The sequence below is a fragment of the Orcinus orca genome, chromosome 17, assembly GCF_937001465.1.
Source record: "Orcinus orca chromosome 17, mOrcOrc1.1, whole genome shotgun sequence".
Taxonomy (NCBI): Eukaryota; Metazoa; Chordata; class Mammalia; order Artiodactyla; family Delphinidae; genus Orcinus; species Orcinus orca.
This window is the reverse complement of record NC_064575.1, coordinates 34,603,925-34,630,275: the sequence shown is the minus strand read 5'-3', so window position 1 is coordinate 34,630,275 and position 26,351 is coordinate 34,603,925. Positions and strand designations below refer to the sequence as shown.

The 26,351-nt window shown below is 38.3% G+C and overlaps 1 protein-coding gene across 1 annotated transcript in view; it reads right to left on the bottom strand.

The window, feature by feature from the left end:
• Nucleotides 1-6,013: 6,013 nt before the first annotated feature.
• LOC125961667 (translation initiation factor IF-2-like) overlaps nt 6,014-26,351 on the bottom strand; it is a 48,478-nt gene continuing 28,140 nt past the window's right edge. Inside the window, exons 6-7 of the mRNA XM_049700478.1 lie at nt 21,119-21,461; nt 6,014-6,264 (exon numbers count right to left, since the gene is read on the bottom strand). Of these exons, the coding sequence (XP_049556435.1) occupies nt 21,144-21,461 (318 nt within the window). The 3' untranslated portion in view covers nt 6,014-6,264; nt 21,119-21,143. The remainder of the gene's footprint in view (nt 6,265-21,118; nt 21,462-26,351) is intronic.

Below are 26,351 nucleotides of genomic sequence, written 5' to 3'. Positions count from 1 at the left end.
GATAGCACGGAGGAGAATAATTCATGCACATTGGGATAGACTGTTAATCTCATGTCCTCCTTAGGTCAAAGATCTCTTAAATGCTCACCCTTGCAATAGCCAGCTTGGGGAGCATTGTCTGAGGATGCAGAAATTTTTCTTGCAAGGTCTTTCCAATCCACACTGCTCCCTGACTATGGTTCTTAAAACCTATTTTTTCTTTAAATTTTTATTGGAGCATAGTTGATTTACAGTGTTGTGTTAGTTTCAGGTGTACAGCAAAGTGAATCAGTTATACATGTACATATATCCACTTTTTTTTTTTTTCTTTTTTCAGTACACGGGCGTCTCACTGTTGTGGCCTTTCCCGTTGTGGAGCACAGGCTCCAGACGCGCAGGCTCAGCAGCCATGGCTCATGGGCCCAGCCGCTCCGCAGCATGTGGGATCTTCACGGACCGGGGCACGAACCCGTGTCCCCTGCATCAGCAGGCGGACTCTCAACCACTGTGCCACCAGGGAAGCCCCACTTTTATTTTTTTTTTTTGGAGTCTTTTCCAAATAGCCCATTACAGAGTACTGAATGGAGTTCCCTGGGCTAATAAGAAGAGCAGGTTCTTACTAGTTATTTATTTCATGTATAGTAGTGTGTATATTTCAGTCCCAATCTCCCAATTTAGCCTCCCTGCCACAATCCCCTGGTAACCCTAAGTTTGTTTTCTACATCCGTGCCTCTACTTCTAAAACCTGTCTATTTTAAGCAACTACCACTCATTGCTTACTGTCTCTGGCTTCATGTACTTGATAATAAATCTACTTCTTGTTCTATCCTGGATGACATGTTCCAAGGACTGAGATAATATCTTTTCTACATAATTTGTCCTTGATATTGTCTATCTTGGGGTCTTCATCTATGTCCCAAAGAAGACAGTCACTCTGTCTTCTAGTACTACTACTAATACCACATTTTATGGCATGAATTTGACCCAATGCACTGAACTATCCCTTTAGAAGCTGTACGCAACCTGTCACTGGGTTTTAGCACAGGGGTAGAACTCAGATTAGTGATCATATGTAAACAAATCTACTTGACCAGAAACTTTTTGTCTCACCATTTATTACACAAGTAACTTCTGTCTTTGCATCTATGATGTAAATATTTTTAATTTCCTAAATTATCTGAAAAATTATTTAGAGCTTCCATTTCAGTAGGCATTGGAATTGCTGTGTTATGACTATTTCATTATTTTATTTCCAAGTGTTAAATTAGGCTTCAAGCTTTGGCCAAGAGTAGACAGGAAAGGGTTTCAAAGAAATGAAGAGTGGGAAAAACTTCTGATGCAAGGGAGACTTAATAAAGATTTGATTTTGAATCAATAATTTATAATAAAGGTTTGAGTTTGAATCAATAATTTATGTCATTGCAAAATAGCTCCCTGGTAAAATTCCATTCTTTGGTAATCATTAAGTACAGAAATTAACAATCAAAATATGCAGTGATCTTCTTCATTTTCTAAAAACAAACCTATATCTAGATGAGAGGAGAATTCATCTCATAACTCAGGCTCTGGACTTACGACTCCAAGTCCTGTCTTCTTTCAACCGTACCTGCTAAGTTTCTGTCTGACTTCTTGAGCATGAGGTAATGGCGTCAGCTTTCATCCCCTTCCTCAGTATATAGCTTGGTGAGTATGAGTAAGGGATCTAAAACTTGAGAACCTGGGTTCAAATCTTGACTCTAAAAATTTACTTGTTGAGTACTCTTGAGCATGTTATCTGTTTTTGCCTCAGTTTTCTCATCTATAAAATAGAGATACCATTACTTCTCTCAGGGAGTTGCTATGAGGGTGAAAGAGAAAATTCATACAATGCAAGAATTTATCAGTTCTTGGAACACAATAAGTACCGAAAAATAATGTTAGCCATTATCAAGGCCCCCTCATTTTATGGATAATATAGATTAGTTTATATAGGTCTAATATTTACATATGCATAAACATTTTGTACCTATATGTGTGTATACGTTCTTCTTAGAAATTGAGCAGTCAACATTCACATCTAAAAATCTGTGCTCTGTGAAATGTAGATATCCTGTGTACAGACACAGTGCTATAGTTATCTATTGCTACATAATAAAGAAGTCCAAACTTAGTGGTGAAATAAACAAAAATTTTAATATGTGCCCAGATTTTGTGGGTCAGCAATTCAAACAGTACACAGAGGAGATGGCTTGTCTCTACTCCATGACTGATATCTGAAACCTCAGCTCATGAGGATTCGGATGGCTGGAGCTGGAATCATCTAGATAATTTTAATTCACATGTCTGGCCCTTGAAGACTGGGCCCAACAAGGACTGTTGACTGGAGTGCCTATAGATGGCTGCCCAGGTGGCTTGGACTTCTCATAACGTGGTAGTTAGGATTCAAGATAGAGTATTCCAAGAGAATGAGTGTCCAGGGTTGAAGCATTCCACGAGAATCATGCAAAAGCTGCATGACCTTTTATGACCTAGTCTTAGATGTTACATAGCATCACTTTCATTATATACTATTGCAGGCGTTGGAGACCTTTTTCCATAAAGTGTCAGACAGTCAATATTTTAGGCTTTACAAGCCATACAGTCTCTTTTGCAACTACTTAGCTCTGCTGCTGTGATGTGAAAACAGACACAAACAATACATATACTAAGGAACATGGCTGTGTTCCAATAAAGCTTCATTTATAAAAGCTGGTAGAGGCCTAGACTTGGCCCACCAGCCATAATTTACTGACCCCTGCTCTATTGTTTGAAGCCATGGAAAGCCTGCCTAAATTCAAGGGAAAATGCCCACATCTGGATGCGAAGAATGGCAATGAATCTGAGACCCTGTATTAAAACCACTACATATGGGATATTTATAAGAGGATCTGTCTGCATACCTTGTTTCTCCCATGTATGCTGGATATGAGGTATTGGGACATCTTACATCTCTGTAAGCCTGGGTCAGGGTCAAAGTTGGAATCTGAACTCAATGACCTTGATTTCTGGAATAATCGGTAACTCTAATTATGATTTGCTGACACTCCTTACCCCAATAAATATACCACAAAAGATAGATTTCAAGTAAACAATTGCTTTATGGCAGAGTTTTATTAAGTCTCCATTGACTGAATTATTCCATTTTGGTTGGAAAGCATGAGCTTTTTTCTTTCCTAAAGAGATCTGCAACTTTTCAGATGTGGCATTTCATTCTACTGAGAGGATGATGTAGGTTTTTATAAACGGAAAAAGCAGGGCAGGCTGAGTTCACTCAGATCGTACTAATGCTTACAGGAATAACCGAAACTGGAACACAGGCTTCCAGGTTTTCCTGTCCTGTGCTCTTTCCGGTAGGTGCTATTGTCTGCTGGGTCTGGCAGTAATAATTTCTGACCTTTACCTCTCTACGCTCTTGTGAAGTGGTTTGGGGCTTTGTTAGCTTTTTTATGAGTTTGTACTAAATTGTGTCCATAAAGTAGGCTGAATTCCTCAGGGAAGGACGATAGCTGTTACTGTGTTATTACTACAAATGTTGTGTTGGTTACCTTTTTTTCTTTTCTTTTGTCCAGTTGTATCCTGAACTTAAAAGTTATATTATCCGAAATGAAAGATGTGCATCTGGTAGAAAAGACTAATTTAAGGGATGAAAATTCCTGATGATTGCTTCAGTCAACCCTTAATACACACTGAGCTTCATTAGTAAATAGACAACTCTCAGACCATTCCCTTGGAAGAGGTCGCATAATCAGCCTTTGTGTTGATTTCGCATTCTGTTCGGTAGAGACAGAACAAATTAGAATAATTAGCTGGTACAGGAAAGCACAAAGAACTTTCTTCTGTGTTTGTGATGCATCCCGTAATAAGGGTTGAAAATGAGACTGGAGGTAAGAACGTGAAACTCAGAAGGGCAAAGGAGAGAGGATATTGTTTCTTTGAAAATATTCTTTCAGTGTTGGCCCAGAAGAAATATGAAGCTGAGGAAATGTTTTTTTTTAATGATGATTTTTGTGTTGATGATGTGAGTGTGGAATTAGTAAGAATCAGGAAGCAAGCATCCTTTTCCACCAAGGACTTGGGAGCAAATGAAACCATAAATACTCCCCGCTCTTGGAAACCCTTTTGGAGCAGTAATCAGAGAAGGGTAAAGGCAAAGCCTCAGGGCAGAGGTGTTCAGAGCAAAGGGATAGGAGGAAAACAAAAGGAGAGTGGATATGTTTAGAGCTGTCATTTTGAAATTTACCTGCTTCTGATTCAGTGCTGCTTTGCTGCTGTTGGTCCAGTGGAAATCCTCAAAGCAGGAGCAGCCGTATTTTAAAATAATAAGGTTAGAGCAAGTGACTTTAATCCAGGTCTCTTTAGCTCAAAAGCACAGAGGAGAGTGTGAGGAAAGAGTGAGGCCACAAGGAATTGTTCACTGGGTACCTTTTCCCCAAACCTCACTAACTGTGAGAAACTGACCACTGGATTATGTGCCTTGAAGGAAAACAAAAATGTTGAAAGCAAAGAGTGTGGAGCTTGTTTAGAAAGCAAGCTCTATCCTTTGGTCACCTGCTGATGATAATAGCATTGGCTGAGACCTGACCATTTACAATGAAGGCACTTCTGTAGGTAATAAGTTCCAGGAGGGCCCAACTGAGTATGTCTGTTTCAGCATTTAGCATGGTTTAGCATCTGAGAGGCCAGTACATTATTGGCATATAGTAGACTTAAAAATGAATATTTGTGGATTGTCTGAATGAGTGGATGTGTGTGATTCATATCCTATTTGCAGGTCCTATGCCCTACAGTGGATTTTCAGTGTCAGGTTGTGAAAGTATTTATGATGGGGATTGGCATTGTTCCCTATCTAATGGATAAAGATTACACGTGAAAGGCCTTTACATTGACATCCCAAAAGCCTCATAGGAATTACTTAACAAAAAAATAAAATTGGATTCTGTATAATTTCTGATTTGTAAGCTGGCCAGAACACTGGTATTTCAGCCAGTCCTCTGGTAGTTCCGATGACGTCCCCATGATCACCCAGGCATAATCAGAATGGCTTTAGGATTTGGGAGCCAAAATGTTCCTCAGTATTTACGGCATTGCTAGTCCATTTAAGAAAATGGACTATTGAAAAAATAGCTTCAGACACAATATGGCATTTTATGATTTAGCATGAAATCTGAGAAATATAGAGGTTATCGGAAGCCTGCAATGGTAACGTTCCCTCTGCTATTGAAGTTATTGTCTTTAAACAAAGATTCTACATCACTAATGCTATATATATATATTTTTTTATGATATTCAGGTTAATTTCCTATTCCCTCTAAGGAAGTAACTGGTTGGTTGGTATGAGAGATGGTGTGGCTTCCAAAGGTGAAAAGTAATATTTTGTTGTAATTTCCAGCTACCTAAGGATGGGAGAGGCCCAGGACACTGCAGTCAGTATATTATGTGGAGCAGGTTATACTGTGGTTTATTTATGAACTTTTACATGTTTATTTTCTATGCAAGTTTGTGTGCTCCTTTTTGAGTTTTGTAGATAAGTGTTTTGTAACTTTGGAATACTTGGAGTTTTTTATATATATATGTATATATAACATATATATATATATATATATATATTTTTAATGTAGTAGTTAAAGCCGTGGAGAGTGTACTAGTCTACCTAGGTTCAAATTCTGGCTTTACCCTATGACTTCCCTGTGGCTTCCTCTGCTCACCTATTAAAAAGGAGGATAATAAGACTGCTGTGGTGAGTTATATACTAAGTGCTATTTAAGCATTTGCTATAATGATCATGTATACTCGAAGGCAAGGAACTTGCCCCTTGATCGTCTCTGTATTCCTAGTGCTTAAGAATTCCTAGTGCTTTCCTAGTGTATTGTCTTAGGATAGAGATAGCTCAGTATAGTTCTTCTCACTATAAAGTACTGTTACGTTGAAAGTCTTTGCTTGTGTACGAATAATCTATGACATATCTGCTGAGGACAAGGAAAGGAATAGTTTTAAAACTGCAATGGATAACAAAAGATTGTATGATGTAATGCCTTTATTATGTAATTATAAAACTAACAAATGATCATGGGAGAAAATTTGAAAAACTCCTAGACAAAAGAGAGATCAACAACATTTGGAGTAACTTTCAGAGTGTAGAGCTGTCCATGAATATTAGTGCTTTCATATTTTCCAGGACTTTCAGTAGACTCTGCTTCTTAAGAGTCTATTCATGATATTTTACTTTAATGATGTTTTCATCATGGGGACACACACACACACAGAAATCTGTTAAAAAAAAAAAGAAAGACATGTAAATCACTGATGTTTCAGATGGCCACATGAAATAAAGTGAGAAAGGTCAACAAGCTGAAAGAATGTGGAGTAGCATGTCCTTAATTGCTTACATAATTCTGATAATTACCTCTTTGTGGATAAAGTAATTAATGGGGAATCTAATTCAAGAAAAATGTATGAACTGCAAGCCTTCTCGAAGCCAAGTATTTCTTTCCACAAAAGGTTACTTTCCTTGCCGTGCTTCCTTATTACCTGACAGGGAAAGAGTATTGTATGGCAAAGGATCTTCCTGAAGGAGGGTGCTTCCCACACTGATTGTCATAAGTGACTTCGGGATTACTGTTGCTGTATTACCAAAATCTTAAACTAGGATATTTTTGACAAATGCGGTCCTTAGTTAATTTTTAGAGCTACAAACTGTCAGATGGCTTTGAAATAACAATTGTCTGGCTATTCTTCAGGATGATCACAATATGGAAATGACCTTGAGGTATCACTAAAAAGCAGGAAGGTGTGAGTCTTCCTTTGGTTCCAGAGTGAAATGCGAGTTGGAGTTGAAGTTGGAAAAGAGGCCCACAACCAAGTGATAGAGAAGGAAATGTGAGGTCATCAGTGAAAAACCAGGTTGAAGTTAAGGTGAAGAGGCATGAGGAAATGGTCAACTGTTCCAGTATTACAAAGATCATCAAGAAGCATATCCATGAATGTGGTTTGTATTGCAATCTGCTGAAAAAGAGACAAATATCCTGGCCTGGCCTTCATGGAGATTATATTTTATTGATTCTGATAATAGATTATTGTTGAAAAGGGCCTCCTATAAATTATAACCATGCAAAGGCAGCAAGATAATTTTTTTTCTTTATGTATGTGTTTCTCATTCCTACTCATTTCTATCTTAGAGGAAGAGAAAATCACAACAAGCAAAGAAGTCAATTCTCAGCTATTCATTTTCAAAATAATTTTTTTTCCAAATTCCACTGGAGGCAATAAATAGGGTAACTGTTAAGATTTGTAAGGCTCAAAAAGCTAGATTTTTACAAAGTGTCGCCAAATTTTATTCTATAAATAATAGCTTTGCAAAGAATATATGGTGATGCAAAGTTGGAAAAAGCTGAATTTTCTTCCGTGAATGGCTTCACTGTGTTGGGAGAAGAGGCACAGAAGAAATCAAAGAAATTAAACATGGGGTGAGTTTTCCTGATAGGGGGACTCTAGTGCTTTAAAATAGACTAGATAATCTATCTAGGGATAATCTGAGGGTAGAACAGACCAATGCCTCATTTCCAATCTGGTACCCTGGAAGAAAACAGTGTATTTTCTTTAAGGTCTTGAGAGGTTTTTCTTCTGCTTTGTTTTGGTTTTGGTTCATTTTGTAATCAACCTTATTAAGGTATCATTTACATACAATAAAATGCAGACATTTTTAGTCAACGGCTCAGTGACTTTTAATTAATGTATACATTTGTATAACTACCACCCCCATAAAGATAGATAACAATTCTAAAACACTAGAAAGTTTCCTCCCAGGCTTTTGCAAAAGTATCCCCATCTCCCACCCCAAGGCAACCACGGATCTGTTTCTTATCTTTAGAGATGACTTTTGCCGAGTTTAGAATTTCATGTAAGTTGAATAATACAGTGGGTGCCCTTTTGATCTGGCTTCACTTGCTCAGCATATAGTTTTTGAGATTCATTCATGTTGGGATGTTTTAAACCAGGACTTTAGCCTGGGTGGCTGATGTTGTCTGAAGGCACCTATAGGTACATCTGAGTCTCTGGCATTGTCACTGTCTGTTCTTGGCTCCGTATTTTCAACTTTATAAGAAGCACAAGGTTGAAGTAAGGAAGATCATTGTCAGTATAATGGATGTGAAGTGGGTTCTGTTATATAATATTCTCAGCATAAATTGATCTGCTTGGAATCATTGTGTTGATAATGGACAAGGATACTCTTCCTCCAAAAACCTTGATACTATAAAACTTCTAAAGGACGCTGTCCTAGGACTCTTTTAGTTTTCATGTTTTGGGAAACATTTCTGGAGAATTCAAATGCTCGCAACCTGAAAGAAACAATTATTCACCTGAAAGCTGACTCTGCTAAAGCTGAGTTGTCTGACCTTTACATGCTGATAGAACCCAAATAGCCTTGCAAAACAATGCTCTCTTGTTGGATATAAGCATATAGATTGTTTAAGATGGACGTGTATATGCAGTAAAGTGAAAAAACAAAGAATCTTTGAGTTTCCCTTGCTGGGTTTTTTTATTTTTTCATTTAAGTTTCTATAGCGTATGCTAATAATTCAGGGAAACCTCAGGTTAGTTTTAGGTCCACTCTACATAAATGTTGAAGTACTCCATATCCACCTTTTTTCTACCTTCCTTCTTTTCTTCCATCTTTCCTTTCTAACTTCTTATAATCCATTATACTTAATCCTGCATTTGCTGAGGTGGCAATTAGTGTATGAAAATACTGTGAAATTTTGCTGTTCAGAATGCATGTTGACCAAATTCTATATTGAGAAAAGGTCTGAATTTACCCAGAGTAACCCTTTCTCAGCGTCTTTGAATAAAGGGCATAGAAACTGGGCTATATATAATATCCTGACAGGTATGTAGAACTCATAGCAATTGCCCTAAAGAGCTTACCTAGCGTAGATGCATATGAATGCATTTAATAATTGCTTTATTGGCAGCAGTGCCAACCTACACAGTCTGTTTTGTTTTATATCATTCTCATTACCTGCTGTTTACCACTGTATACATTGCTAATGGTGTGGTTTCTATGGCTTGTGAATTTCACGGCCAAATAATATGTAATCTATTGCACACTTTAGTGTAGAAGATGGAGACTCCATAACTTTTCGTGTGCTCTTTGCCCCTTTAGAATGTATTACACTGAGATCAGGCAAAGTAATAAATTTATTTCAAATGTGCGTGATAGCTAAACATCAATTAGGACTGATGGGCAATATTTCTGCTTCCAGCAACATAACAGTTTTTAAAGACTAAGCCATTGAACGTGGAGTCACTGAACATGGGACTCAGTTCACTGGGATCCTTCTTAGAAAAATAAAGGACAACTTGAATTGGATTTGTGTGGCTTATTCAAGTAGTAACTAATTACCTACATCTTGGTGAACTTAATTTGTCACAATTGTTTGGTATTTTATTAACTCTCTTCCCCTTCTTCCCCGACTCTCACGAGAACGGATCATGAGTATCTTAAAACATACTAAGTCGTCTTCCATCCCTGTTAATCTACCTACAAAAGCACACTTTCCTTATCCAATGTAACTTACTGTCTTTTAGAGTGGCTGGGATTTTAATTCTCTACAAAATTAAAATCAGCAAAGAGAAACATTTTCAAGGAGCCACCACATTGTAGCGCTTTAGAAAGAAGACTTTAGAATTAAGGGCAACTATATCATTTTATAGCTAAAGCACCTGAGGCCTAAAGTAGGCAGGTAACCATCGAGGTCAGCGAAAGGGGTTGAAGATCAGGTTTCCAGAAAGAGTCTAGAGGGACTCAATCTGAGCAGGTCAGAAACTGAAAGGAGACCACAAATGTTCTGGGAAGGCTGGCATCTGGCCTCAAGTGTGGGATTCAGACAGGGAGCAGACCCGGGGGGAACTGAGCTTCTGCAGTAGGCAGAGAAGTCCACCTCCTCTCCGGAAAGAACCACTGACATCAGGGAGTTGAGGGGAAAGAGCAGAATTCCAGTCCACCTGAGAAAGCAGGCCAGTCTGATTAACTCTGAATTTAGGCTTATTTCAGATACTTCTTGAGAAAGAATTTGGACAAGAGCAAGTCCCACGCAGCCTCTTTTAAATCCATGCCCATTATTTTCTGGTGGAGCTGCTTAAACCCTCCAAGTGACTCCAGTATTTTAATTTCGCTCTGTATTTAATTCCGACAGTACTATGATTGATTATTTAATGGGCAAATAAGTAGGGTCACAAAAGAGTGTGAATGTATTTTACAGGATGAGGATGGGCGGAGTGGAGCAGTCTGGAATAGGACACCAATAAAAAGGGATCTTGGTAAAGAAGAACGTCTATTAGACATGGAGAGGAATTCGCAAGGAAATTAGTGCCTGACACCACGCCCTTCTCTCTGCATGTTTAGAAGCTAGTTTCTAATTTTATTTTCATAGGAGCTGTCCCTGTGATGAATTCTCTTTTACCTCCACACTATTTATCACATGGACATATTGTGAAGTTTGTGTGAGAGAAAGCAAGTATTAGAATGTGTCTTGCAAGGAGCTATAAACACTTCCTGGAACAATCTAGGGTAGAAGGAAAAGCAAAGGAAGGTGGAAACAAAGGAGAAAGACAGCTAATGATGCTGGAGTCTCTCGCTGGGATTTGTGGTATCTCTTTTTGAAACTAAGTACAGAAAGTCAGAACTTGACTGATTGTTTCCTCATCACGGTTTGTTTTCAGTTTTGCTTTTTTCTTGCTCTCTCATCAGTTATTCCAGCCATTGCTATGTCATTTTCAGTTTCAGTAAGCATGCCTGTCTTGTTTCCATTTGCATTATTCATGCAAACGTTGATTGAACTGATGACCCCGAGTTATCAAGGAAACATTAGATACACCAGTAGATACATTTCTTAATTTTAGAAAAAAATTACCGAGTGAAGGTTAAAATAACTCCTCTCAAATTTGTCATTTTAAAAAAACTTCTCCTAACATACAATACCTCATTGCCTAACAATGCCAGATAAATGAAGAATTCCTATGTATTCATGAATGCAGGCTAGTCTGTATGTTTTTTGGCAGGTATGACCGTTAACAAGGGTAACGGCCTGGTTTGCTGGCCATGTCCTGTCTCCTAGATAGTTGTAGTTTCTGTTGTCTTTCAGTTGGTCCATTGGATATCAGAGGTGAATTTATAAAACTATACTTCCCTTTACACTTAGTTTTTTGTTTTGTTTTGTTTTACTTGAAGTTTAGTTGATTGACAATGTTGTGTTTCAGGTGTACAGCCAAGTGATTCCGATATATGTATTTCTTCTTCAGATCCTTTTCCATTATAGGTTATTACAAGGTATTGAATATAGTTGCCTGTGCTATACAGTAGGACCTCGTAGTCTATCTACTTTATATATAGTATACACTTACTTTGTGTGATCCACGCTGGTCAGACCACATGATTATTTTCACTTCTGATATAATTTTTTCAGGTCCAACCTCAAATCTTTGATAAGAAGATATTTTTTAGCATGTGTGTGCTCTAAATCCAACAGTAGTTAGCAGAGATATGGTTTTGCACTAGGTATTCTTCGCTTTTTTGTTCTCGGCCAACCAACTGAAAATTAGCTTTTATTTTCTGGTTGGTTTGCTAGATGTTTATGACTATAATAAAAGTCTTACATTTTGTCTCATATCTTAAAACACAATCTGAATTAGCAATGGGTATTGTGCTATTCATAGGCGCTGTGATATAAATATTGTATAAGTGAGATGTAATGCTTGGTGTACATAAGGGTTCAATAGTCCACCGTGAGAGTGCAGCCTTTTGAACAACCTCAGTGATAAGTGGGAACCACTTGTCCAAGACTTTTATTTAAGATGCAATACTCATTTCTATCCCCTTCAATACATTTTAAGTACCCCAAGCTAGAATAATGGGGCTAGAGGTGCAAGAAGAATATTATACCAAACAGGGGCAATATAAAAAAACATTACAATCAAAGTTTCCTTATTAAAAATATAAGTCAAAAACCTAAATACACTATTATTCCACAGAGTTTTAAGGTATATTAAAAACATTGTGATAGGATGTTTCAAAAATTATGGTACAATCCCCTTCTGACACCCTCATTCCTAAGTCACCACTTCAGCAGGACTGGGTTTGGCATACTCAACCCACATGATGAGACAATAGCAAAAGAGCTTTATGGCTCAGTTGCCGAGGACTAGCCCACTAGGTTCTGAAGACAAGTGGACCAGGTGCTCCCACTGTCCAAGCCAACCACCGAACCTGTGAGTGAGGCTGTCTCAGACCAGCTCTCACTCAGCTGATCCATCAGTTGACTAAAACTGCATGAAGGAGCCCAGATAAAACCAAAAGTAAAACACTACCCAGATGAATCCAGTCCTAAATGGCCAAGTAATTGCTATTTTAAGCCACTAAGTTTTTTGTTGTTTTTTTGTTTTTTATATCTTTATTGGAGTATAATTTCTTTACAATGGTTTGTTAGTTTCTGCTTTATAACAAAGTGAATCAGTTATACATATGTTCCCATATCTCTTCCCTCTTGTGTCTCCCTCCCTCCCACCCTCCCTATCCCACTCCTCTAGGTGGTCCCAAAGCACCAAGCTGATCTCCCTAAGCCACTCAGTTTTGAGGTGGTTTGTAATACAGCAAAAGCTAATCTATACTATAATACAATTTGGTCAAGTGGGTTTATCCTTGAGAATGCAAGGTTGGTTCAGTATCAGCCAATCAATTCATGTGATTCACTGTATTAGTTAAATAAAAGGAGAAAATCATATCATCATTCTTTTTAGATAGAAGAGATAAAAAGCATCCCATGAGGTTCAAAATCTATTGGGTAGGGTAAATTTTATAAAACTAGATCCAAATAATAACTATCTTTCCTTGATAAAGGCTATATACCAAAAATACATGGCACATGTATACACTAACAAAAATTATTATACTACTAATTTTTTTAAAAAATTAGCATTTCCTTTAAGGAGAGAATTGAGATGAAGATTTCTAACATTACTGGTCTATTGGAACCGACCTTTTTGGAGCTGTGTATTGAGAGAAATAGAAAGAGAGAAGGTTTAGAAGAATATAGATAAAAATGTCATATTTATAGATCGTTTTGATTATGTATTTCATTGGAAACACAGGAAAATCAATAAACTATTAAATCTAAGAAAAGAGGTCAATATAGGGGCTGGAAAAAAATTAATACACCAAGATCAATTGTGTTCCTCCATAGCATCAATATCTAGATACAATACAAGATGAATTTACCATAGTAACAAAACCTATAGAGAGTATGGGGTTTCACCTATTAAATTATGCAGAAAATCTTCATAATGAAAACTTTATTAGAGGACACATGAGTAAAAGAAATTTATATCACAGGTATGGATGAGATGACTTACTATAATAATATAAATGTCCTTATATTAATCTATAAAATTAAATGCAACTGTAATAAAAGGCCAAGCTCTTTTTTTTTTTTTTTTTGAGGGACAGCATAAAAAAGTGATTCTAAAATGTATCTGGGGGACTTCAATGGTGGCGCAGTGGTTGAGAATCCACCTGCCAATGGAGGGAACATGGGTTCAATCCCTGGTCCAGGAAGATCCCACATGCCACGGAGCAACTAAGCTGGTGCACCACAACTGCTGAGCCTGCACTCTAGAGCCCACGAGCCACAACTACTGAAGCCCACGAGCCTGGAGCCTGTGCTCTGCAACAAGGGAAGACACTGCAATGACAAGCCTGTGCACCACAACAAAGAGTAGCCTCCTGCCCCACGGCTCGCTGCAACTAGACAAAGCTCACACGCAGCAATGAAGACCCAATGCAGCCAAAAAAAAGAAAAAAAGAAAAAAAAAGAGCAGATTGCTCTATCTCCTATAAAAAAATTAAAATAAAATAAAGTAAAATAAAATGTATCTGGAAGAATAAAGTTCTCCATACAGCTAAGGTAGTTTTGAAAAATAAGCTCAAAATGGAGAATGTGCCCTACACATTAAGATATATTGGGAAGTCATGATAGATAAGAACTGTGTGATGCCCTTGGAAGAAATAGCAAATAAGAAAACAACTCAAACAGGTGGCCTAGAAATAGAGCTATATACAGATAGAAAGTTGGCACATGAAAGAGATGGAATCATAGTCCAATGGAGGAAGTTGAATTACAGCTTTTGGGGAAACAGTCTCATTTTAAAAAGAGATGAGACTGGATCTTAACCTAGTGATATCACTTATGTTGTACCCAGTCCTATATAGCTCACCTAATCTTCACAAAAAAATCCACAAGGCATAAACTATTATCCTCATTTTACAGGTGGAAAAACTGAAGTATGAGAGATAAAATGACTAGCCTAAGAAGTACATGGTGGAGCTGGAACTTAAACCCCACAGAAATCATTCTATTAACCATTATGTTATATAATTCCACCTAATGTACAAAACTAAAATACAATAGTTTTAATATTTAAATGTGAAAAATAAAATCTAGAGAGAATAAAAGAAATTGGAAGGTAATATATTTGTGATTTCAGGGTAAGAGATGAAATAGATCTTTGAAAAATAAAGAAGCATACATTGTATGAAGCAAAAGTGATGAATTTAACTATATTAAAATTATAAATTTATTAATATAAAAAATCTGATTTAAAAGAATAGGCAGAAGAGCTGAATAGACATTTTTCCAAAGAAAACATACAGATGGCCAACAGGCACATGAAAAGATGCTCAACATCACTAGCCATCAGGGAAATGCAAATCAAAACCACAATGAGAGATCACCTCACACATGTCAGAATGGCTATCATAAAAAAGAACAAAACTAACAAGCCTTGCCGAGGATGTGGAGAAAAGGGAACCCTGGTACACTGTTGGTGGGAATGTTAACTGATGTAGCCACTAGAGGGGTGGGATAGGGAGGGTGGAAGGGAGACACAAGAGGAAGAAGATATGGGGACATATGTATATGTATAGCTGACTCACTTTGTTATAAAGCAGAAACTAACACACCATTGTAAAGCAACTATACTCCAATAAAGATGTTAATAAAAATAAAAACAAAACAGAGCAACCAGATAATCCAGTAATTCCACTCCTGGGTATATATCTGAAGAAAACAGAAACACTGATTTGAAAAGATGCATGCACCCACATCCAGTGTTTATAACAGCATTGTTTACAATAGCCAAGATATGGAAGCAACCTAAGTGTCCATCAACAGATGAATGAACAAAGAATACGTGCCATATGTACACAATGGAACACTGCTCAGCCATAAAAAATGTTAAATTTTGCCATTTGCAACAATATAGATGGACCTGGAGGGTATTATGCTTAGTGAAATAAGTCAGACAAAGACAAATACTGTAATGATATCACTTATAAGTAGAATCAAAAAAATAAGACGAATGAATACAACAAAACAGAAACAGATTCACAGATATAGAAAACAATTTAGTGGTTACCAGTGGGGAGAGGGAAGCGAGAGGGGCAAGATACAGACTGGGAATTAGGAAGTGCAGACAACTATGTATAAAATAAATGAGATACAAGGATATATTGTAGGGCATGGGGAATACAGCCAATATTTTATAATAACTTTCAATGGAGCATAATCTATAAAAATATTGAATCACCATGTTGTACACCTGAAATTAACATAATATTGTAAGTCAATTATACTTTAATAAAAAATTAGAATTTTATGTACAATAAAGGATACCAAAGTCAGACTGAAAAACAGTTGATGGGTAGAAGACATATACATTATCTAAAACCCAATAAAGGACTCAACATCTGAATACAAAAACTTCTACATCTCTAAAGACACACAATACTCAATAGAAAAATGAGCGAAGTCATGATAGGCAATTCACAGAATGGAAAACATGAATAGCAAGAAAGTATATGAAGACGTAACTTTTCTAGAATCAGAGCAATGCAGAATTAAAACACCTTACTTCTTATGAATCCACACATGCCAAATTTCCAGAAGTTAAAATGCAAATTATGCTGTGGAGCAACTATGCCTGCGCACCACAACTACTGAGCCTGCGCTCTAGAGCCTGGGAGCCACAGCTACTGAGCCCGCGCGCCTAGAGCCTGTGCTCCGCAACAAGAGAAGCCACTGCAATGAGAAGCCTGCGCACCACAACGAAGAGTAGACCCCGCTCGCTGCAACTAGAGAGAGCCTGAGTGTAGCAACGAAGACCCAATGCAGCCAAAAATTAATTAATTAATTTTTAAAAATGCAGATTAACAGCGTGTGGTGACAAAGGATATGGCAAGAGAGAAATTCCAAGTATTGCTGGTGAGGGGAAAATGGTACAGCTATTCTGGGGAGGAATCTGTGAAATAAGGCATATATATGACTTCTACCTCAGCCATTCCACAGCTGCACTGTTACTCTGCACTGTTACTCAAAGGGACATGTGGAAAGAGTGTATTAATGCCTATGGTGGACATAAAGTGTTGAAAATAGCCTAAGTATGTATCACCAGGGTAATGGATAAGCAAAATATGGTATTAACATATGGTGGAATATTAGACAGTGGCCAGAAACAATAATTTCTATGGAGCCACACATTTTAAAACAATAATTTTGTGTAGAAAAAATAAAAGAATAGGATGTGATTTTTAGTCGATACTACTTTTGCAAAAATTAGAAAATACAAAACAATTCGGTATTTCAAATAGATACACATGTTTAAAATAACTATGAAAGGTGAGTTGGGAAATTATTTATTAAATGGCCCAAATGGTGCTATATAGGGGAAAATAAAGGAAATAAATCTGGCAGAGGAACGTCGGGGCCAAAACCAATCTTAAAAGTATTAGAAAATAGAGTGACCATACACACTGATGATAGAGTGACATGAACTGAGGCATATGGTCCCTTTTGAGTAAATGCCTTAAATACAAACTAAAAAAATAATGTCATTAGATTTACAAGCACTATAAAAATATTTAGCAGTATTGCAATAGATAGTAGAAATATATAACCTTTCAACTTAAATAAAAACAAGACTGATGAAATATCATCTTTGTTCCCATGTCATCCATGCTAAGGAAGAAATAATAAATCAGCTTTTAAGATAGAATTTTTTACAATGAGAGATAAAAAACAAACAAAAAGAAACCCTAACTGTTTATCCCATGAAGGGAGAAAAAAACAATTTGAAAAGTCAGAGTAGAACTCTCTGAGGACAATATTTAACATCAATTTTTGTAAAACAATTTTAAGAAGCTGGTTTTGAATTGTTTATAGAGTTTCTAATTAGCATGCTGAGGAAATACAGGGTCCATCTTAATCCAGAAGCAAATAAAAAGTTCTGACTCTTAAAATTCTAGGCTCTAGAGTAGGTGCGTGCTGGTGTGCTGGTGTGTGTGTGTGTGTGTGTGCACATTTGCTGTGTCTTTTCAATAAACTCAAGAGTACATAAGGGTGTATGTTATTACACTGTAACAATTCTTGAGCAAGTCTAACTGAAGGTCAGTAGCAAACAAGTAGATGCCGCTTGGGTGGCCCCCCAAACTCTCAGGTAACGAGCAGATCTGGCTTGGCAATCATGTTCTGCTTTTAGACATAATGCATTTTTTTTGTTCTTGTTAGCACTGAAAGACTAACTTGAATATTCTGCAACTGATGAAATGGACAACAGAGCAGTAACCTAGAGTTTACAAGTATTTGGGGCAGTAAAACTTTAGTTCTAGATTTAACTTGGATTTTAGTCCTAATTTAACTTGGATTTTCTACAACGCATTTTTTTCCTATAAACTGGAGGTATATACCACCATAATCCTTAAAAACCTGTGACTTTGGGCTTCAGGGGTCTAAGCCTTCTCTCTAAGTGACTGAAAGGTACAACTGGATATTAGACCTGTCTAAAAATTGTCCTCATATACAAGGGTTCAGCTTGATTTTTGGATAGCTGTCATTAAAAAAAAAAAAATGTGCAAAGAGCTAATGGCTTTTGCTACAAGACAAAACCATTTCTCCTGGACATGCAGTAATAGGAGGCAATGCCATGTGTTGGAAGCATGCACATATTTTATGATAGATATTAATCTGGAGGTTAACAGCTAGGTGCTCTGGTTGAAGTAGTTTATTTCAAACATACATATAATGTTAACCCACTTTGTAACAAAGCCTTCAACATTTCATATGCAAATTTATTTTTCTTTCTAGTTTAAGCCCAAGGAAATCCCTATAAGTCTTGTCTCCAAAGAGTAAATATAAAGAATTCATAAGATTAAAGAGTTCTTATCAATTGTATAAAAAACTAGAAATGTACTAACTAGACAAAAATGTAGACGTCTAAGAGAACGTCCAACCAATAGAAAAGTAGAGGACTGCACTGAGATTGCAATCCTGAGAAAAATACATTATTTCTAAATGAAAAAGTAAAAGGAGATAGTATAAATTAAAGCCAGAAGAAAAATTTAAAATCTACAAAAATACGAGTCAATACAAAGTTAAAAACCCATGAATTTTACTATATACCCAAAGGCTTCACAAAAGATCTCATGAATATCACAAATTAAAATAAAACAAACAAAAGCCAGAAATATTGTTTTCCCCAAATTGTACTACTACCTGCTTATTGCTTCAGTGGTAAGAAGAAAAATTATCTTCAAATAGTTAAATTGTATACCTACTTATATTTTAACTCTTAGGTGGATCTTGTTATATAATATATATGATCTTTAAAGAAAACTTGTTGATTGTTTATTTTGGCATCTCTTAGGAAATTCCTATTTAATTAGATAAGTCTCCTTAGATAACTCTTAAATAAAAATAGATGCAAATACAGTATGTTTCATATCATTCATTTTAGACCTCTAAGAGTTGGAAAAGCTCAACCTGGAGAAGAAACTAGTTTTATTGAGGGAAGAAACTACTTTCCAGTTTAGAAGAGGAGGGATTATCCCATTTCTGTAGAGGAAGCAATCAGGAAGATACAAAAAGAATGATCCTTGCCTAGTGCTAAGGCCAGAACTACTGTGCATATTGTACCAGATCTTGTAAAAACAGCCACTGTGCTGGCACTCACAGGCCTGGGTCATGGTGTGTTCAACAATAAAACTTTGTTCCAAAGGATGGAACTCCTTCGGGCCAAAAAGCTTTCACGTGCATTATTCCATTAACCTCACTGTTTTGTTATGGGAAATGTGTTTATTTTTTGAAATGACATTGAAATGTATCCTTAAAAGAACACTTTAGGTCTCAACAAGATTCTCTTCTCTTTCAGCCAACACTTTACCTTTTAGAAATCAACAGTCTACTTCTTTCTTTAAATCATCACATTTCAAAGCTGTAGCAGCTAATAAATGTTAATGTAAGTTTTCCAAAACTGCAATCTCCCTAAATTTCTATGCTGTCTTCTTTATCCTGTCTTTTCAAGGTAAAGGTATCTTTCCAGTTTTCTTAGCATTATCAGGATTATGGATTTTGTTCATTGTTAAAGTTCGTTATTTATGGACATAAGTTAATGTAAATGCAAAAATATCTCGTATTATTCACAAGCTGGCTGACTTAAATCACTCGCTCTTAAAACAACTTTACTGCTCTCCAATCTGTTCAAATGCACGGAAATATAAATTCAGGATGATGTGGCTTTTCTGCAATGCTTTCTTTTCAGGCTGCAGTCTACATGACAGCGTTATATTTTATCCTTGCTGCTGTTGTTGTTCAATCTATAAAATCTCTCTTGAAGACCCCCAAAACAGCTTGTAATTTACTTTTACTTTTGGTGACTCACTGTTTTCAAATTGCCATCTCTGACCATATCCCCCTTCCAGGGAAATTTATGCAGACTTTTTTTTTTTTTCTACTACATACTGATTTACGCTAACCTGAACAATTTACCACTTCTACATCCATGTAGTAGCTCAAATAAAATGAGTTCCTGTGTTAATCCCACAGTAAACCTCGGTAATTCTCACATCACAGGAGTTGTAAACGTTTGTTAACAGAAAAAGAATGTTTTTCCCAAAATAGCTACATAACTCTTAAGACTACTCAAATTCCTAAATAATCCTTTTTACAAGACTCCCGCCAACTTTATTTTGATACATTAAACATGTGAAGCCTATTTTAAAAGGTATTTAACAGTGACTTCATCCAAACAGCTTCCTAGTTGTTCTCATAATGTCTTTTCTCTAAAGTTTTCAAACTGTTTTTAAGCCAACTTGAATAGTGATGAATGTGAGCCGCTATCAAAACGCTTAAGAAGCATTCTGCCAAACAGGATGGGCAAAAATGTTCTAGATCTGCTCAATCTGACATTAGAGGTCATGCAACTTGAAAAATGAAATAACTATTTCCAACACTCATTGAGCCCTTCATTTTAAAAATAACTTCAGGGCTATTTCCACACTCTACATTTAATAATACAATTTTTTACAAAGGATGCTAGGCTCGGTGAAATCAGAAACTGATCTGCCACTTAAAGCTGGTGAGTCTATTCTTAATGGGCCTCTGGTAGATTTGGGATACTGACGATAGCAGTTTCATTTAAGAACTTCACTAGTAAAAAGAATGACATCCGAAAAGGACTGCTGGGGAAGACAGGGAAGAGAAGACCGGAGTCTCCTGAGAAGAAAAAGAGAAACGATTTAAATAAAGTCGCTAAGGAGGAAGGAGGTGGTGAGAGGCGTAGACAGAAGAGCGAGAAAGAAGATTTAACGAGGAAGTGAAATGGAGCGCAGAGGAAGGCAGAAGCTAATGGGGAAACAAATGGGAAAGGTAGTGTTTTCAAACAGGCATGCACCAGGAAGGGACGAGTTACGGCCTGGAGTAGCCCCAGTGCTTTCAGGTGAAAGAGATGCTCGCAGAGAACAGGGACAAGCAGTTTACTTCCAGGCTTTGGAGCAAACTAAAATTTCCTGCCCCGAGCCTCTCCCAGCCTCGGCCGAGCGCGGAAGCGGCGGCTGGGTTAGGGGCGTAGCCAGGAGCCAGGCCCGGCGTCCCGCTCCTCTGGGCTCCTCTGGGCTCCGCGGCCGAGGGAAAGAGGCGAGGATTAAGCGGGGAGAGGTCCCGGCCGCAGCTCGGTGGCACCCCGAAAACGGTCCGGGGCTTCGCGGCCGTTCCCCCTGCGGCGGGGCGCCCAGCGGCCTTACCTGGGGCGAGGGAGGGAGGCGAGGTCTAGGACGTCCGCTCGCGCCCGCCGCAGAACCCCTCTGCTGCACTCAGCCCAGGTTTCCAACGGAGGCGCGACCCTGGCTCAGCCGCCGCTTCCCCCTCGGGGTCTTGGCCACCGCCTCCGCCGCCTCCGGGGCTGTTTACACCGTTGGGCCCCGCACGCCGCCGCCGCCGCCGCCGCCTTCTCTCCACCCTAGCGCCGTTGCCGATTCGGCCGCCGCCACCTCCTCCGCCGCAGCCTCGTCTCTCTGGAGCATCTTCCAGCCACCGAACCCTGAGAAACAGAGACTCCAGCCGCGCCGGCAGGAAACTCCCCCGCAACTGCTAGGGGGACGAATTGGTCAGAACACCGGCGGCTTTTCTACCATTGAGCAGCAGCCGCTCCGCTCCTTCTGCCTATGCAGACTCTTAACCCATAATTGCTTTACTCTCTACCTCTATTTCTGGGTTCTTAAATTAACTCTTACATCAGTGTTCTTCATTACTCAAATTATTTTTTCTTAGGAACTTTTCTTGGAAGTAAGTTCATGCTATTTTTGACAAGAAAACATTTGACTTCTGAAAGAATTCTTACGGAAATGGGTTTATATCCCAAATGCACCACCAAAAATCTTTGTGACCTTGCATAAACGTCCCTTACCATTTCAGGTGCTATGTTTGCTTGACTCCAAAGGGAACTGATTAAAACTATGAGCATCTAGCTGTTATGCACTTTTGTCTCAGTTTGGTCAATGAAACTCTCAAAAATCCATCAGATTTTCATTATTTTTATCATTAGCCTGTTTGTGTAAAATAAGTTACCATTTGTGGAGCCAGTGTTCTCCTTTATTCCGGCATCCAATCATTGTAAATATTTCTCATGGACACATTCTTAGAAGGCCTATGAATAACCTGGCCTCTTACTGATTCTCCCTTTTGGAGTCTTACTAGCCAGACTTCCCCAATAACTTTCAGAGAGAGTTTTCCCCCTTTCCGGGTCTTCTTTTTGACTTCTACACGCCATAGAACTTTCAAAAGTCATCACACCAATACTAATATTACCAAATACCCTCCAAAAAGCTCCAAGCTGTTTATGCCTATTCATTAAGTTAATACTTTATCAAAACTTGTCCAATTGAGTAGTTTTAGCACAGATATTTTACACAGTTTAGCACAGACATGCTCTGTTTAAGGCTGACAGATCCATTAGGAATTAACTTTCTGGTACATTTTCCCTCTGACATTTTCCTCACAACTGCGTTTCCTCATAACTGAGCCATCAGTTATCTCTTGCCTATAGAAAGGCAGATAAGAGAAAAGAAAGCTAAGTGAGAAAAGATATGTAAATAGACTAGCACAATATTGGACACATAATAAGTATTCAATAAATGATAGCAAGTATTCTTACCCTTATCCTCACATTAGTTTATATGTATTAAAAACTGATTACTGGACTCAACTCTTACTTCCATTGCTCACTAGATCCTCACAGAAACCTTGGAGGAAGCGAGGTTTTATCCCCATTTTACAGGTTGGGAGACTGCAGCCTAGAGGGCTTAAGTACCTTAACTGAAGTCATATAGTCAAGAAATAAGCCTATATTTGTCACAATCACTTGCCCATGCTTTGACGTGACACCACCACCCATCATTTACCCAGCTTCACCAAGGTACTACTAATTTTTTTACTCTTATTCTCCTCTCTTTGCTTCATACTGCCATTGTCACCAACCCAGTCAAATTCACTTTTAATTTTCCAATGTTAGTGAAGGGAGTAGAAGGTGGAAATTGAGGTTAAAGGAGGAAACTTTAATGTTACTCAAGGATGACTTCATCTTAACTTCCAGCCTTCGTCTACCCATTCTCTGCTCCAGTCACACGCAGAGTATTTGCTATCTCTTCCGTAAGTCTTGACTTTTCTTGTCTTTATGCCACTTTTCTTTTCTCCATTTGCAATGAATCTCCCTTTCCCTTGGTTCTTCACCATTTCTTACTCCATACTCTCCATTAAAATTCAAATCTACCTTTAAAGTCCAACTCATATACCAGTTCTGTCCTGCAGTCTCCCGGATCTGCCAGGTCAGAACTAACCACTTGCTCCTCCGTGCTCCTGCAATGGCAATGATGTTAGAAGGGCGAGTGATTTTACAGCTCGCTCACCACCTGTGGGAAATATGTCCTATTTGCCCTTCCACATCCTTTCTCCACCCAACTCTATATGGATGGCTTGCATGGCCTATCTTAGTAAGTGTCCTTGCTCTGGCTTCCGTTTGGCTCACCAATAAAGAGTACCAATAGAAGACTGTAGGGAACGAAGGAGGGGAGTGAAGTTAGGGTATTAATTCTTGCCAAATTGCTGGGAGTTGGCTGCATCCCCCAACTAACATATAGTGCTTCTCTGTGGGGCGTCACAGCATCTTTGGGGAGGACTCTCTCTCCAGCAAGGCTTCCTTTCTCTTTCATCTCCTATAAAGTAGCCACACTTTTACTGAACCCAGGGCACTACACTATCTCTTGATTCTCTACATTGGGCTCAATTTATCCTTATTGATGTACCCCTGATTTCCTGCTGAGACCGTGGCTGATGAACTTTGTAATATGCTCTTCTAAGCTGTTAATTTTACAAACCATATTATTACACTTATTAGAAGAATGTCTTCAGGATGTGTCAGTAAGCTCTGATTGATGATAATCGTAAACAGCTAGAATTTATGGAACATAAAGTATGCTTTGGTTACTCTCTTGAGTACACTGTGTGCATTATTCTAATTAATTAAAATCACTATTAGCTAAGCAAGGCACACAGATGCTAAGAGGTTCCCAGAAGTAACTTGCTCATGGTCACTCCAGTGTCTCAGTAGTGTTTAGGACTCAGATCTGTCCAAAGCCTAAACCTTAAGTTCTAGGTCTAAGCAGTGGCTCTCAAACTTGAGTATGCATCAGCATCACCAAGAGAGCTTGCTGAAACAGGTAGTGGGCCCCACCCCCAGAGTGTCCGAGTCTGTAGGTCTGGAGCAGGGCCCAAGACTTTCATTTCTAAAAATTCCTACGTGCAGCTGATGTGCTGGTCTGGATACCAGACTTTGAGAACCACTAGTCCAGGCCTTTTAGGTCCAGAATTTCAGGTGTTAGAATAATTTTCTGGTGATAAATGTCCAAAAAAAAAAAAAACAGCACTGCATTTTTCTGTTTGTAAGGAGGTAATACATTCAATCTTAAAGAGTCAATAATGGAACTAAGTATTTAAGAAAGAAGAGTTATTCTCCAGGAAGATGGGAGGAGATGGACATTCTAAGCACAGGAATGCCCTTTCAGGAAACTTGCAAAGGGAACAGAAAAATAACATAGTAAGATTCTGCTATCCAGTGTTCACAGAACATGAGTGGGATACTCTTGACTGTAAAATGGGAAGCCAACTTTTGCTCACCATGTACATACCTTATTCAGTACAAATGTTTATTAAGAATCTCCAAAAGCTAGACACTAGGCATCAGGGCTACACTGATAGAGCAGATAAAGTGCCTGGCCTCACGGAGCTTGTGCTTCAGAGGATGTACATCAGCTAGATAGACTGAATGATGGATACTATATTGGGTTCACACTTCATCTCAAGAAAAAAATATATCCATAGACGTGATCCAGGAGTCAAATGGCAAAAGACCTAGCCTCAAAGTGAGTGTTAATTTCATTAAATGGTAGGTAAAAATTATTTTATATGCTGAGATAGACTCTGCTTAAAAGACACACTATTCCTCCAAACGTATTATTGAAGCCAGCTTATAAACCTGTGACTTTTTCTAGGAGAAATGTTGCCTTCTTTCCCAAGAAGGGAGCAGTAGGGGTCGGGGTGGAAATAGTTTCATCATCAGAGGCACAGTCTCACTACTACTGCTGAGCTCCAATTCGCAACCTTCTGAATGTTTTCCAGACTAAGTAATTTAGCAAAGTGATGAAGAAAAAATGGCCCATTAATCTTATGATGCGTGTTATAACTTATCTCTGGGTTTAGCATAGGAAAAATATTATTTGCATTGATTAGATATATGCTTTATGGCTGCATATATTATTCACTCTGAACATTCTAAAATTATTAGCTGGGTTGACATGATGAACTGCACAGGAGTACTTCTAGATGACATCTCAATGTCATCTGTTACTCACATCATATAGGTCTAGGAATCAATATGTATTTTACTCAATATGAGATCTTATTCCAAACACCAAAATATGCCTGTTTTTATTCGATGGTTATCATCATGAAACTACCAGCTAAACATCATTTAGAAAATTCAAAGCAAGTAAATTACTGTATTAACTGTCCAACTATGATTATGACTTTCCTCCACTTATAGCTGAACCTAATATAATGATCTGGTCAGTCTGACTAGGAGGATTTATTCATTAATTTACTCAAATGTTCTGAGGTATATTTTGAAGGACTTAAATTATGGTCTGGTTTGTAGGATCCAACAGTAAGCCTGCAGGTTTATCTCCTACAAGCTCTGTGACCTTGCCCAAGTGACTTAGCATCTCTGAGCCTCACTTTCCTAATCTGTAAAATGGAAACAATAATAGAACCCAAGTTGTAAAGCTGAAGGAAAAAAAGTAATATGGTAATGTATTTTGGCACAAAAGAGCAGTTACGCTGATGGTCATTATTTGTGAATACTGTTGCTAAGATTATTGAAAACCTGTTGTGTGTTAGGTGCTGTTCAAGGACTAGAATTTTAAGACTGTTCTTCACCTTTATCCCAGTTTTACCTGCAAAGTTCTGCCATGCACTGGAAAAACATACTGGTATTTCTAGGGAAGGGGACCACTCAGGTGACATTTTTGTTTTACCAGGTATATAAAGTATACAAAGGTTATAGTGTATCTTTTCAGTCCTTTGGACGTCTAGTTACCTTTCACTAGAATGATGCTAGTAGATCCTGATAGATACCTGAGACAAGGTCAGGTCAGTGATGTTGGTACCTTTTCTGGCTTAAGAGCATAGGGCAGGGCTTCCCTGGTGGCGCAGTGGTTGAGAGTCCGCCTGCCGATGCAGGGGACACGGGTTCGTGCCCCGGCCCGGGAAGATCCCACATGCCGCGGAGCGGCTGGGCCCCTGAGTCATGGCCGCTGGGCCTGCGTGTCCGGAGCCTGTGCTCGGCAGCGGGGGAGGCCACAGCAGTGAGAGGCCCGCGTACAGCAACAACAACAACAAAAAAGAGCATAGGGCAGAAACACAGGA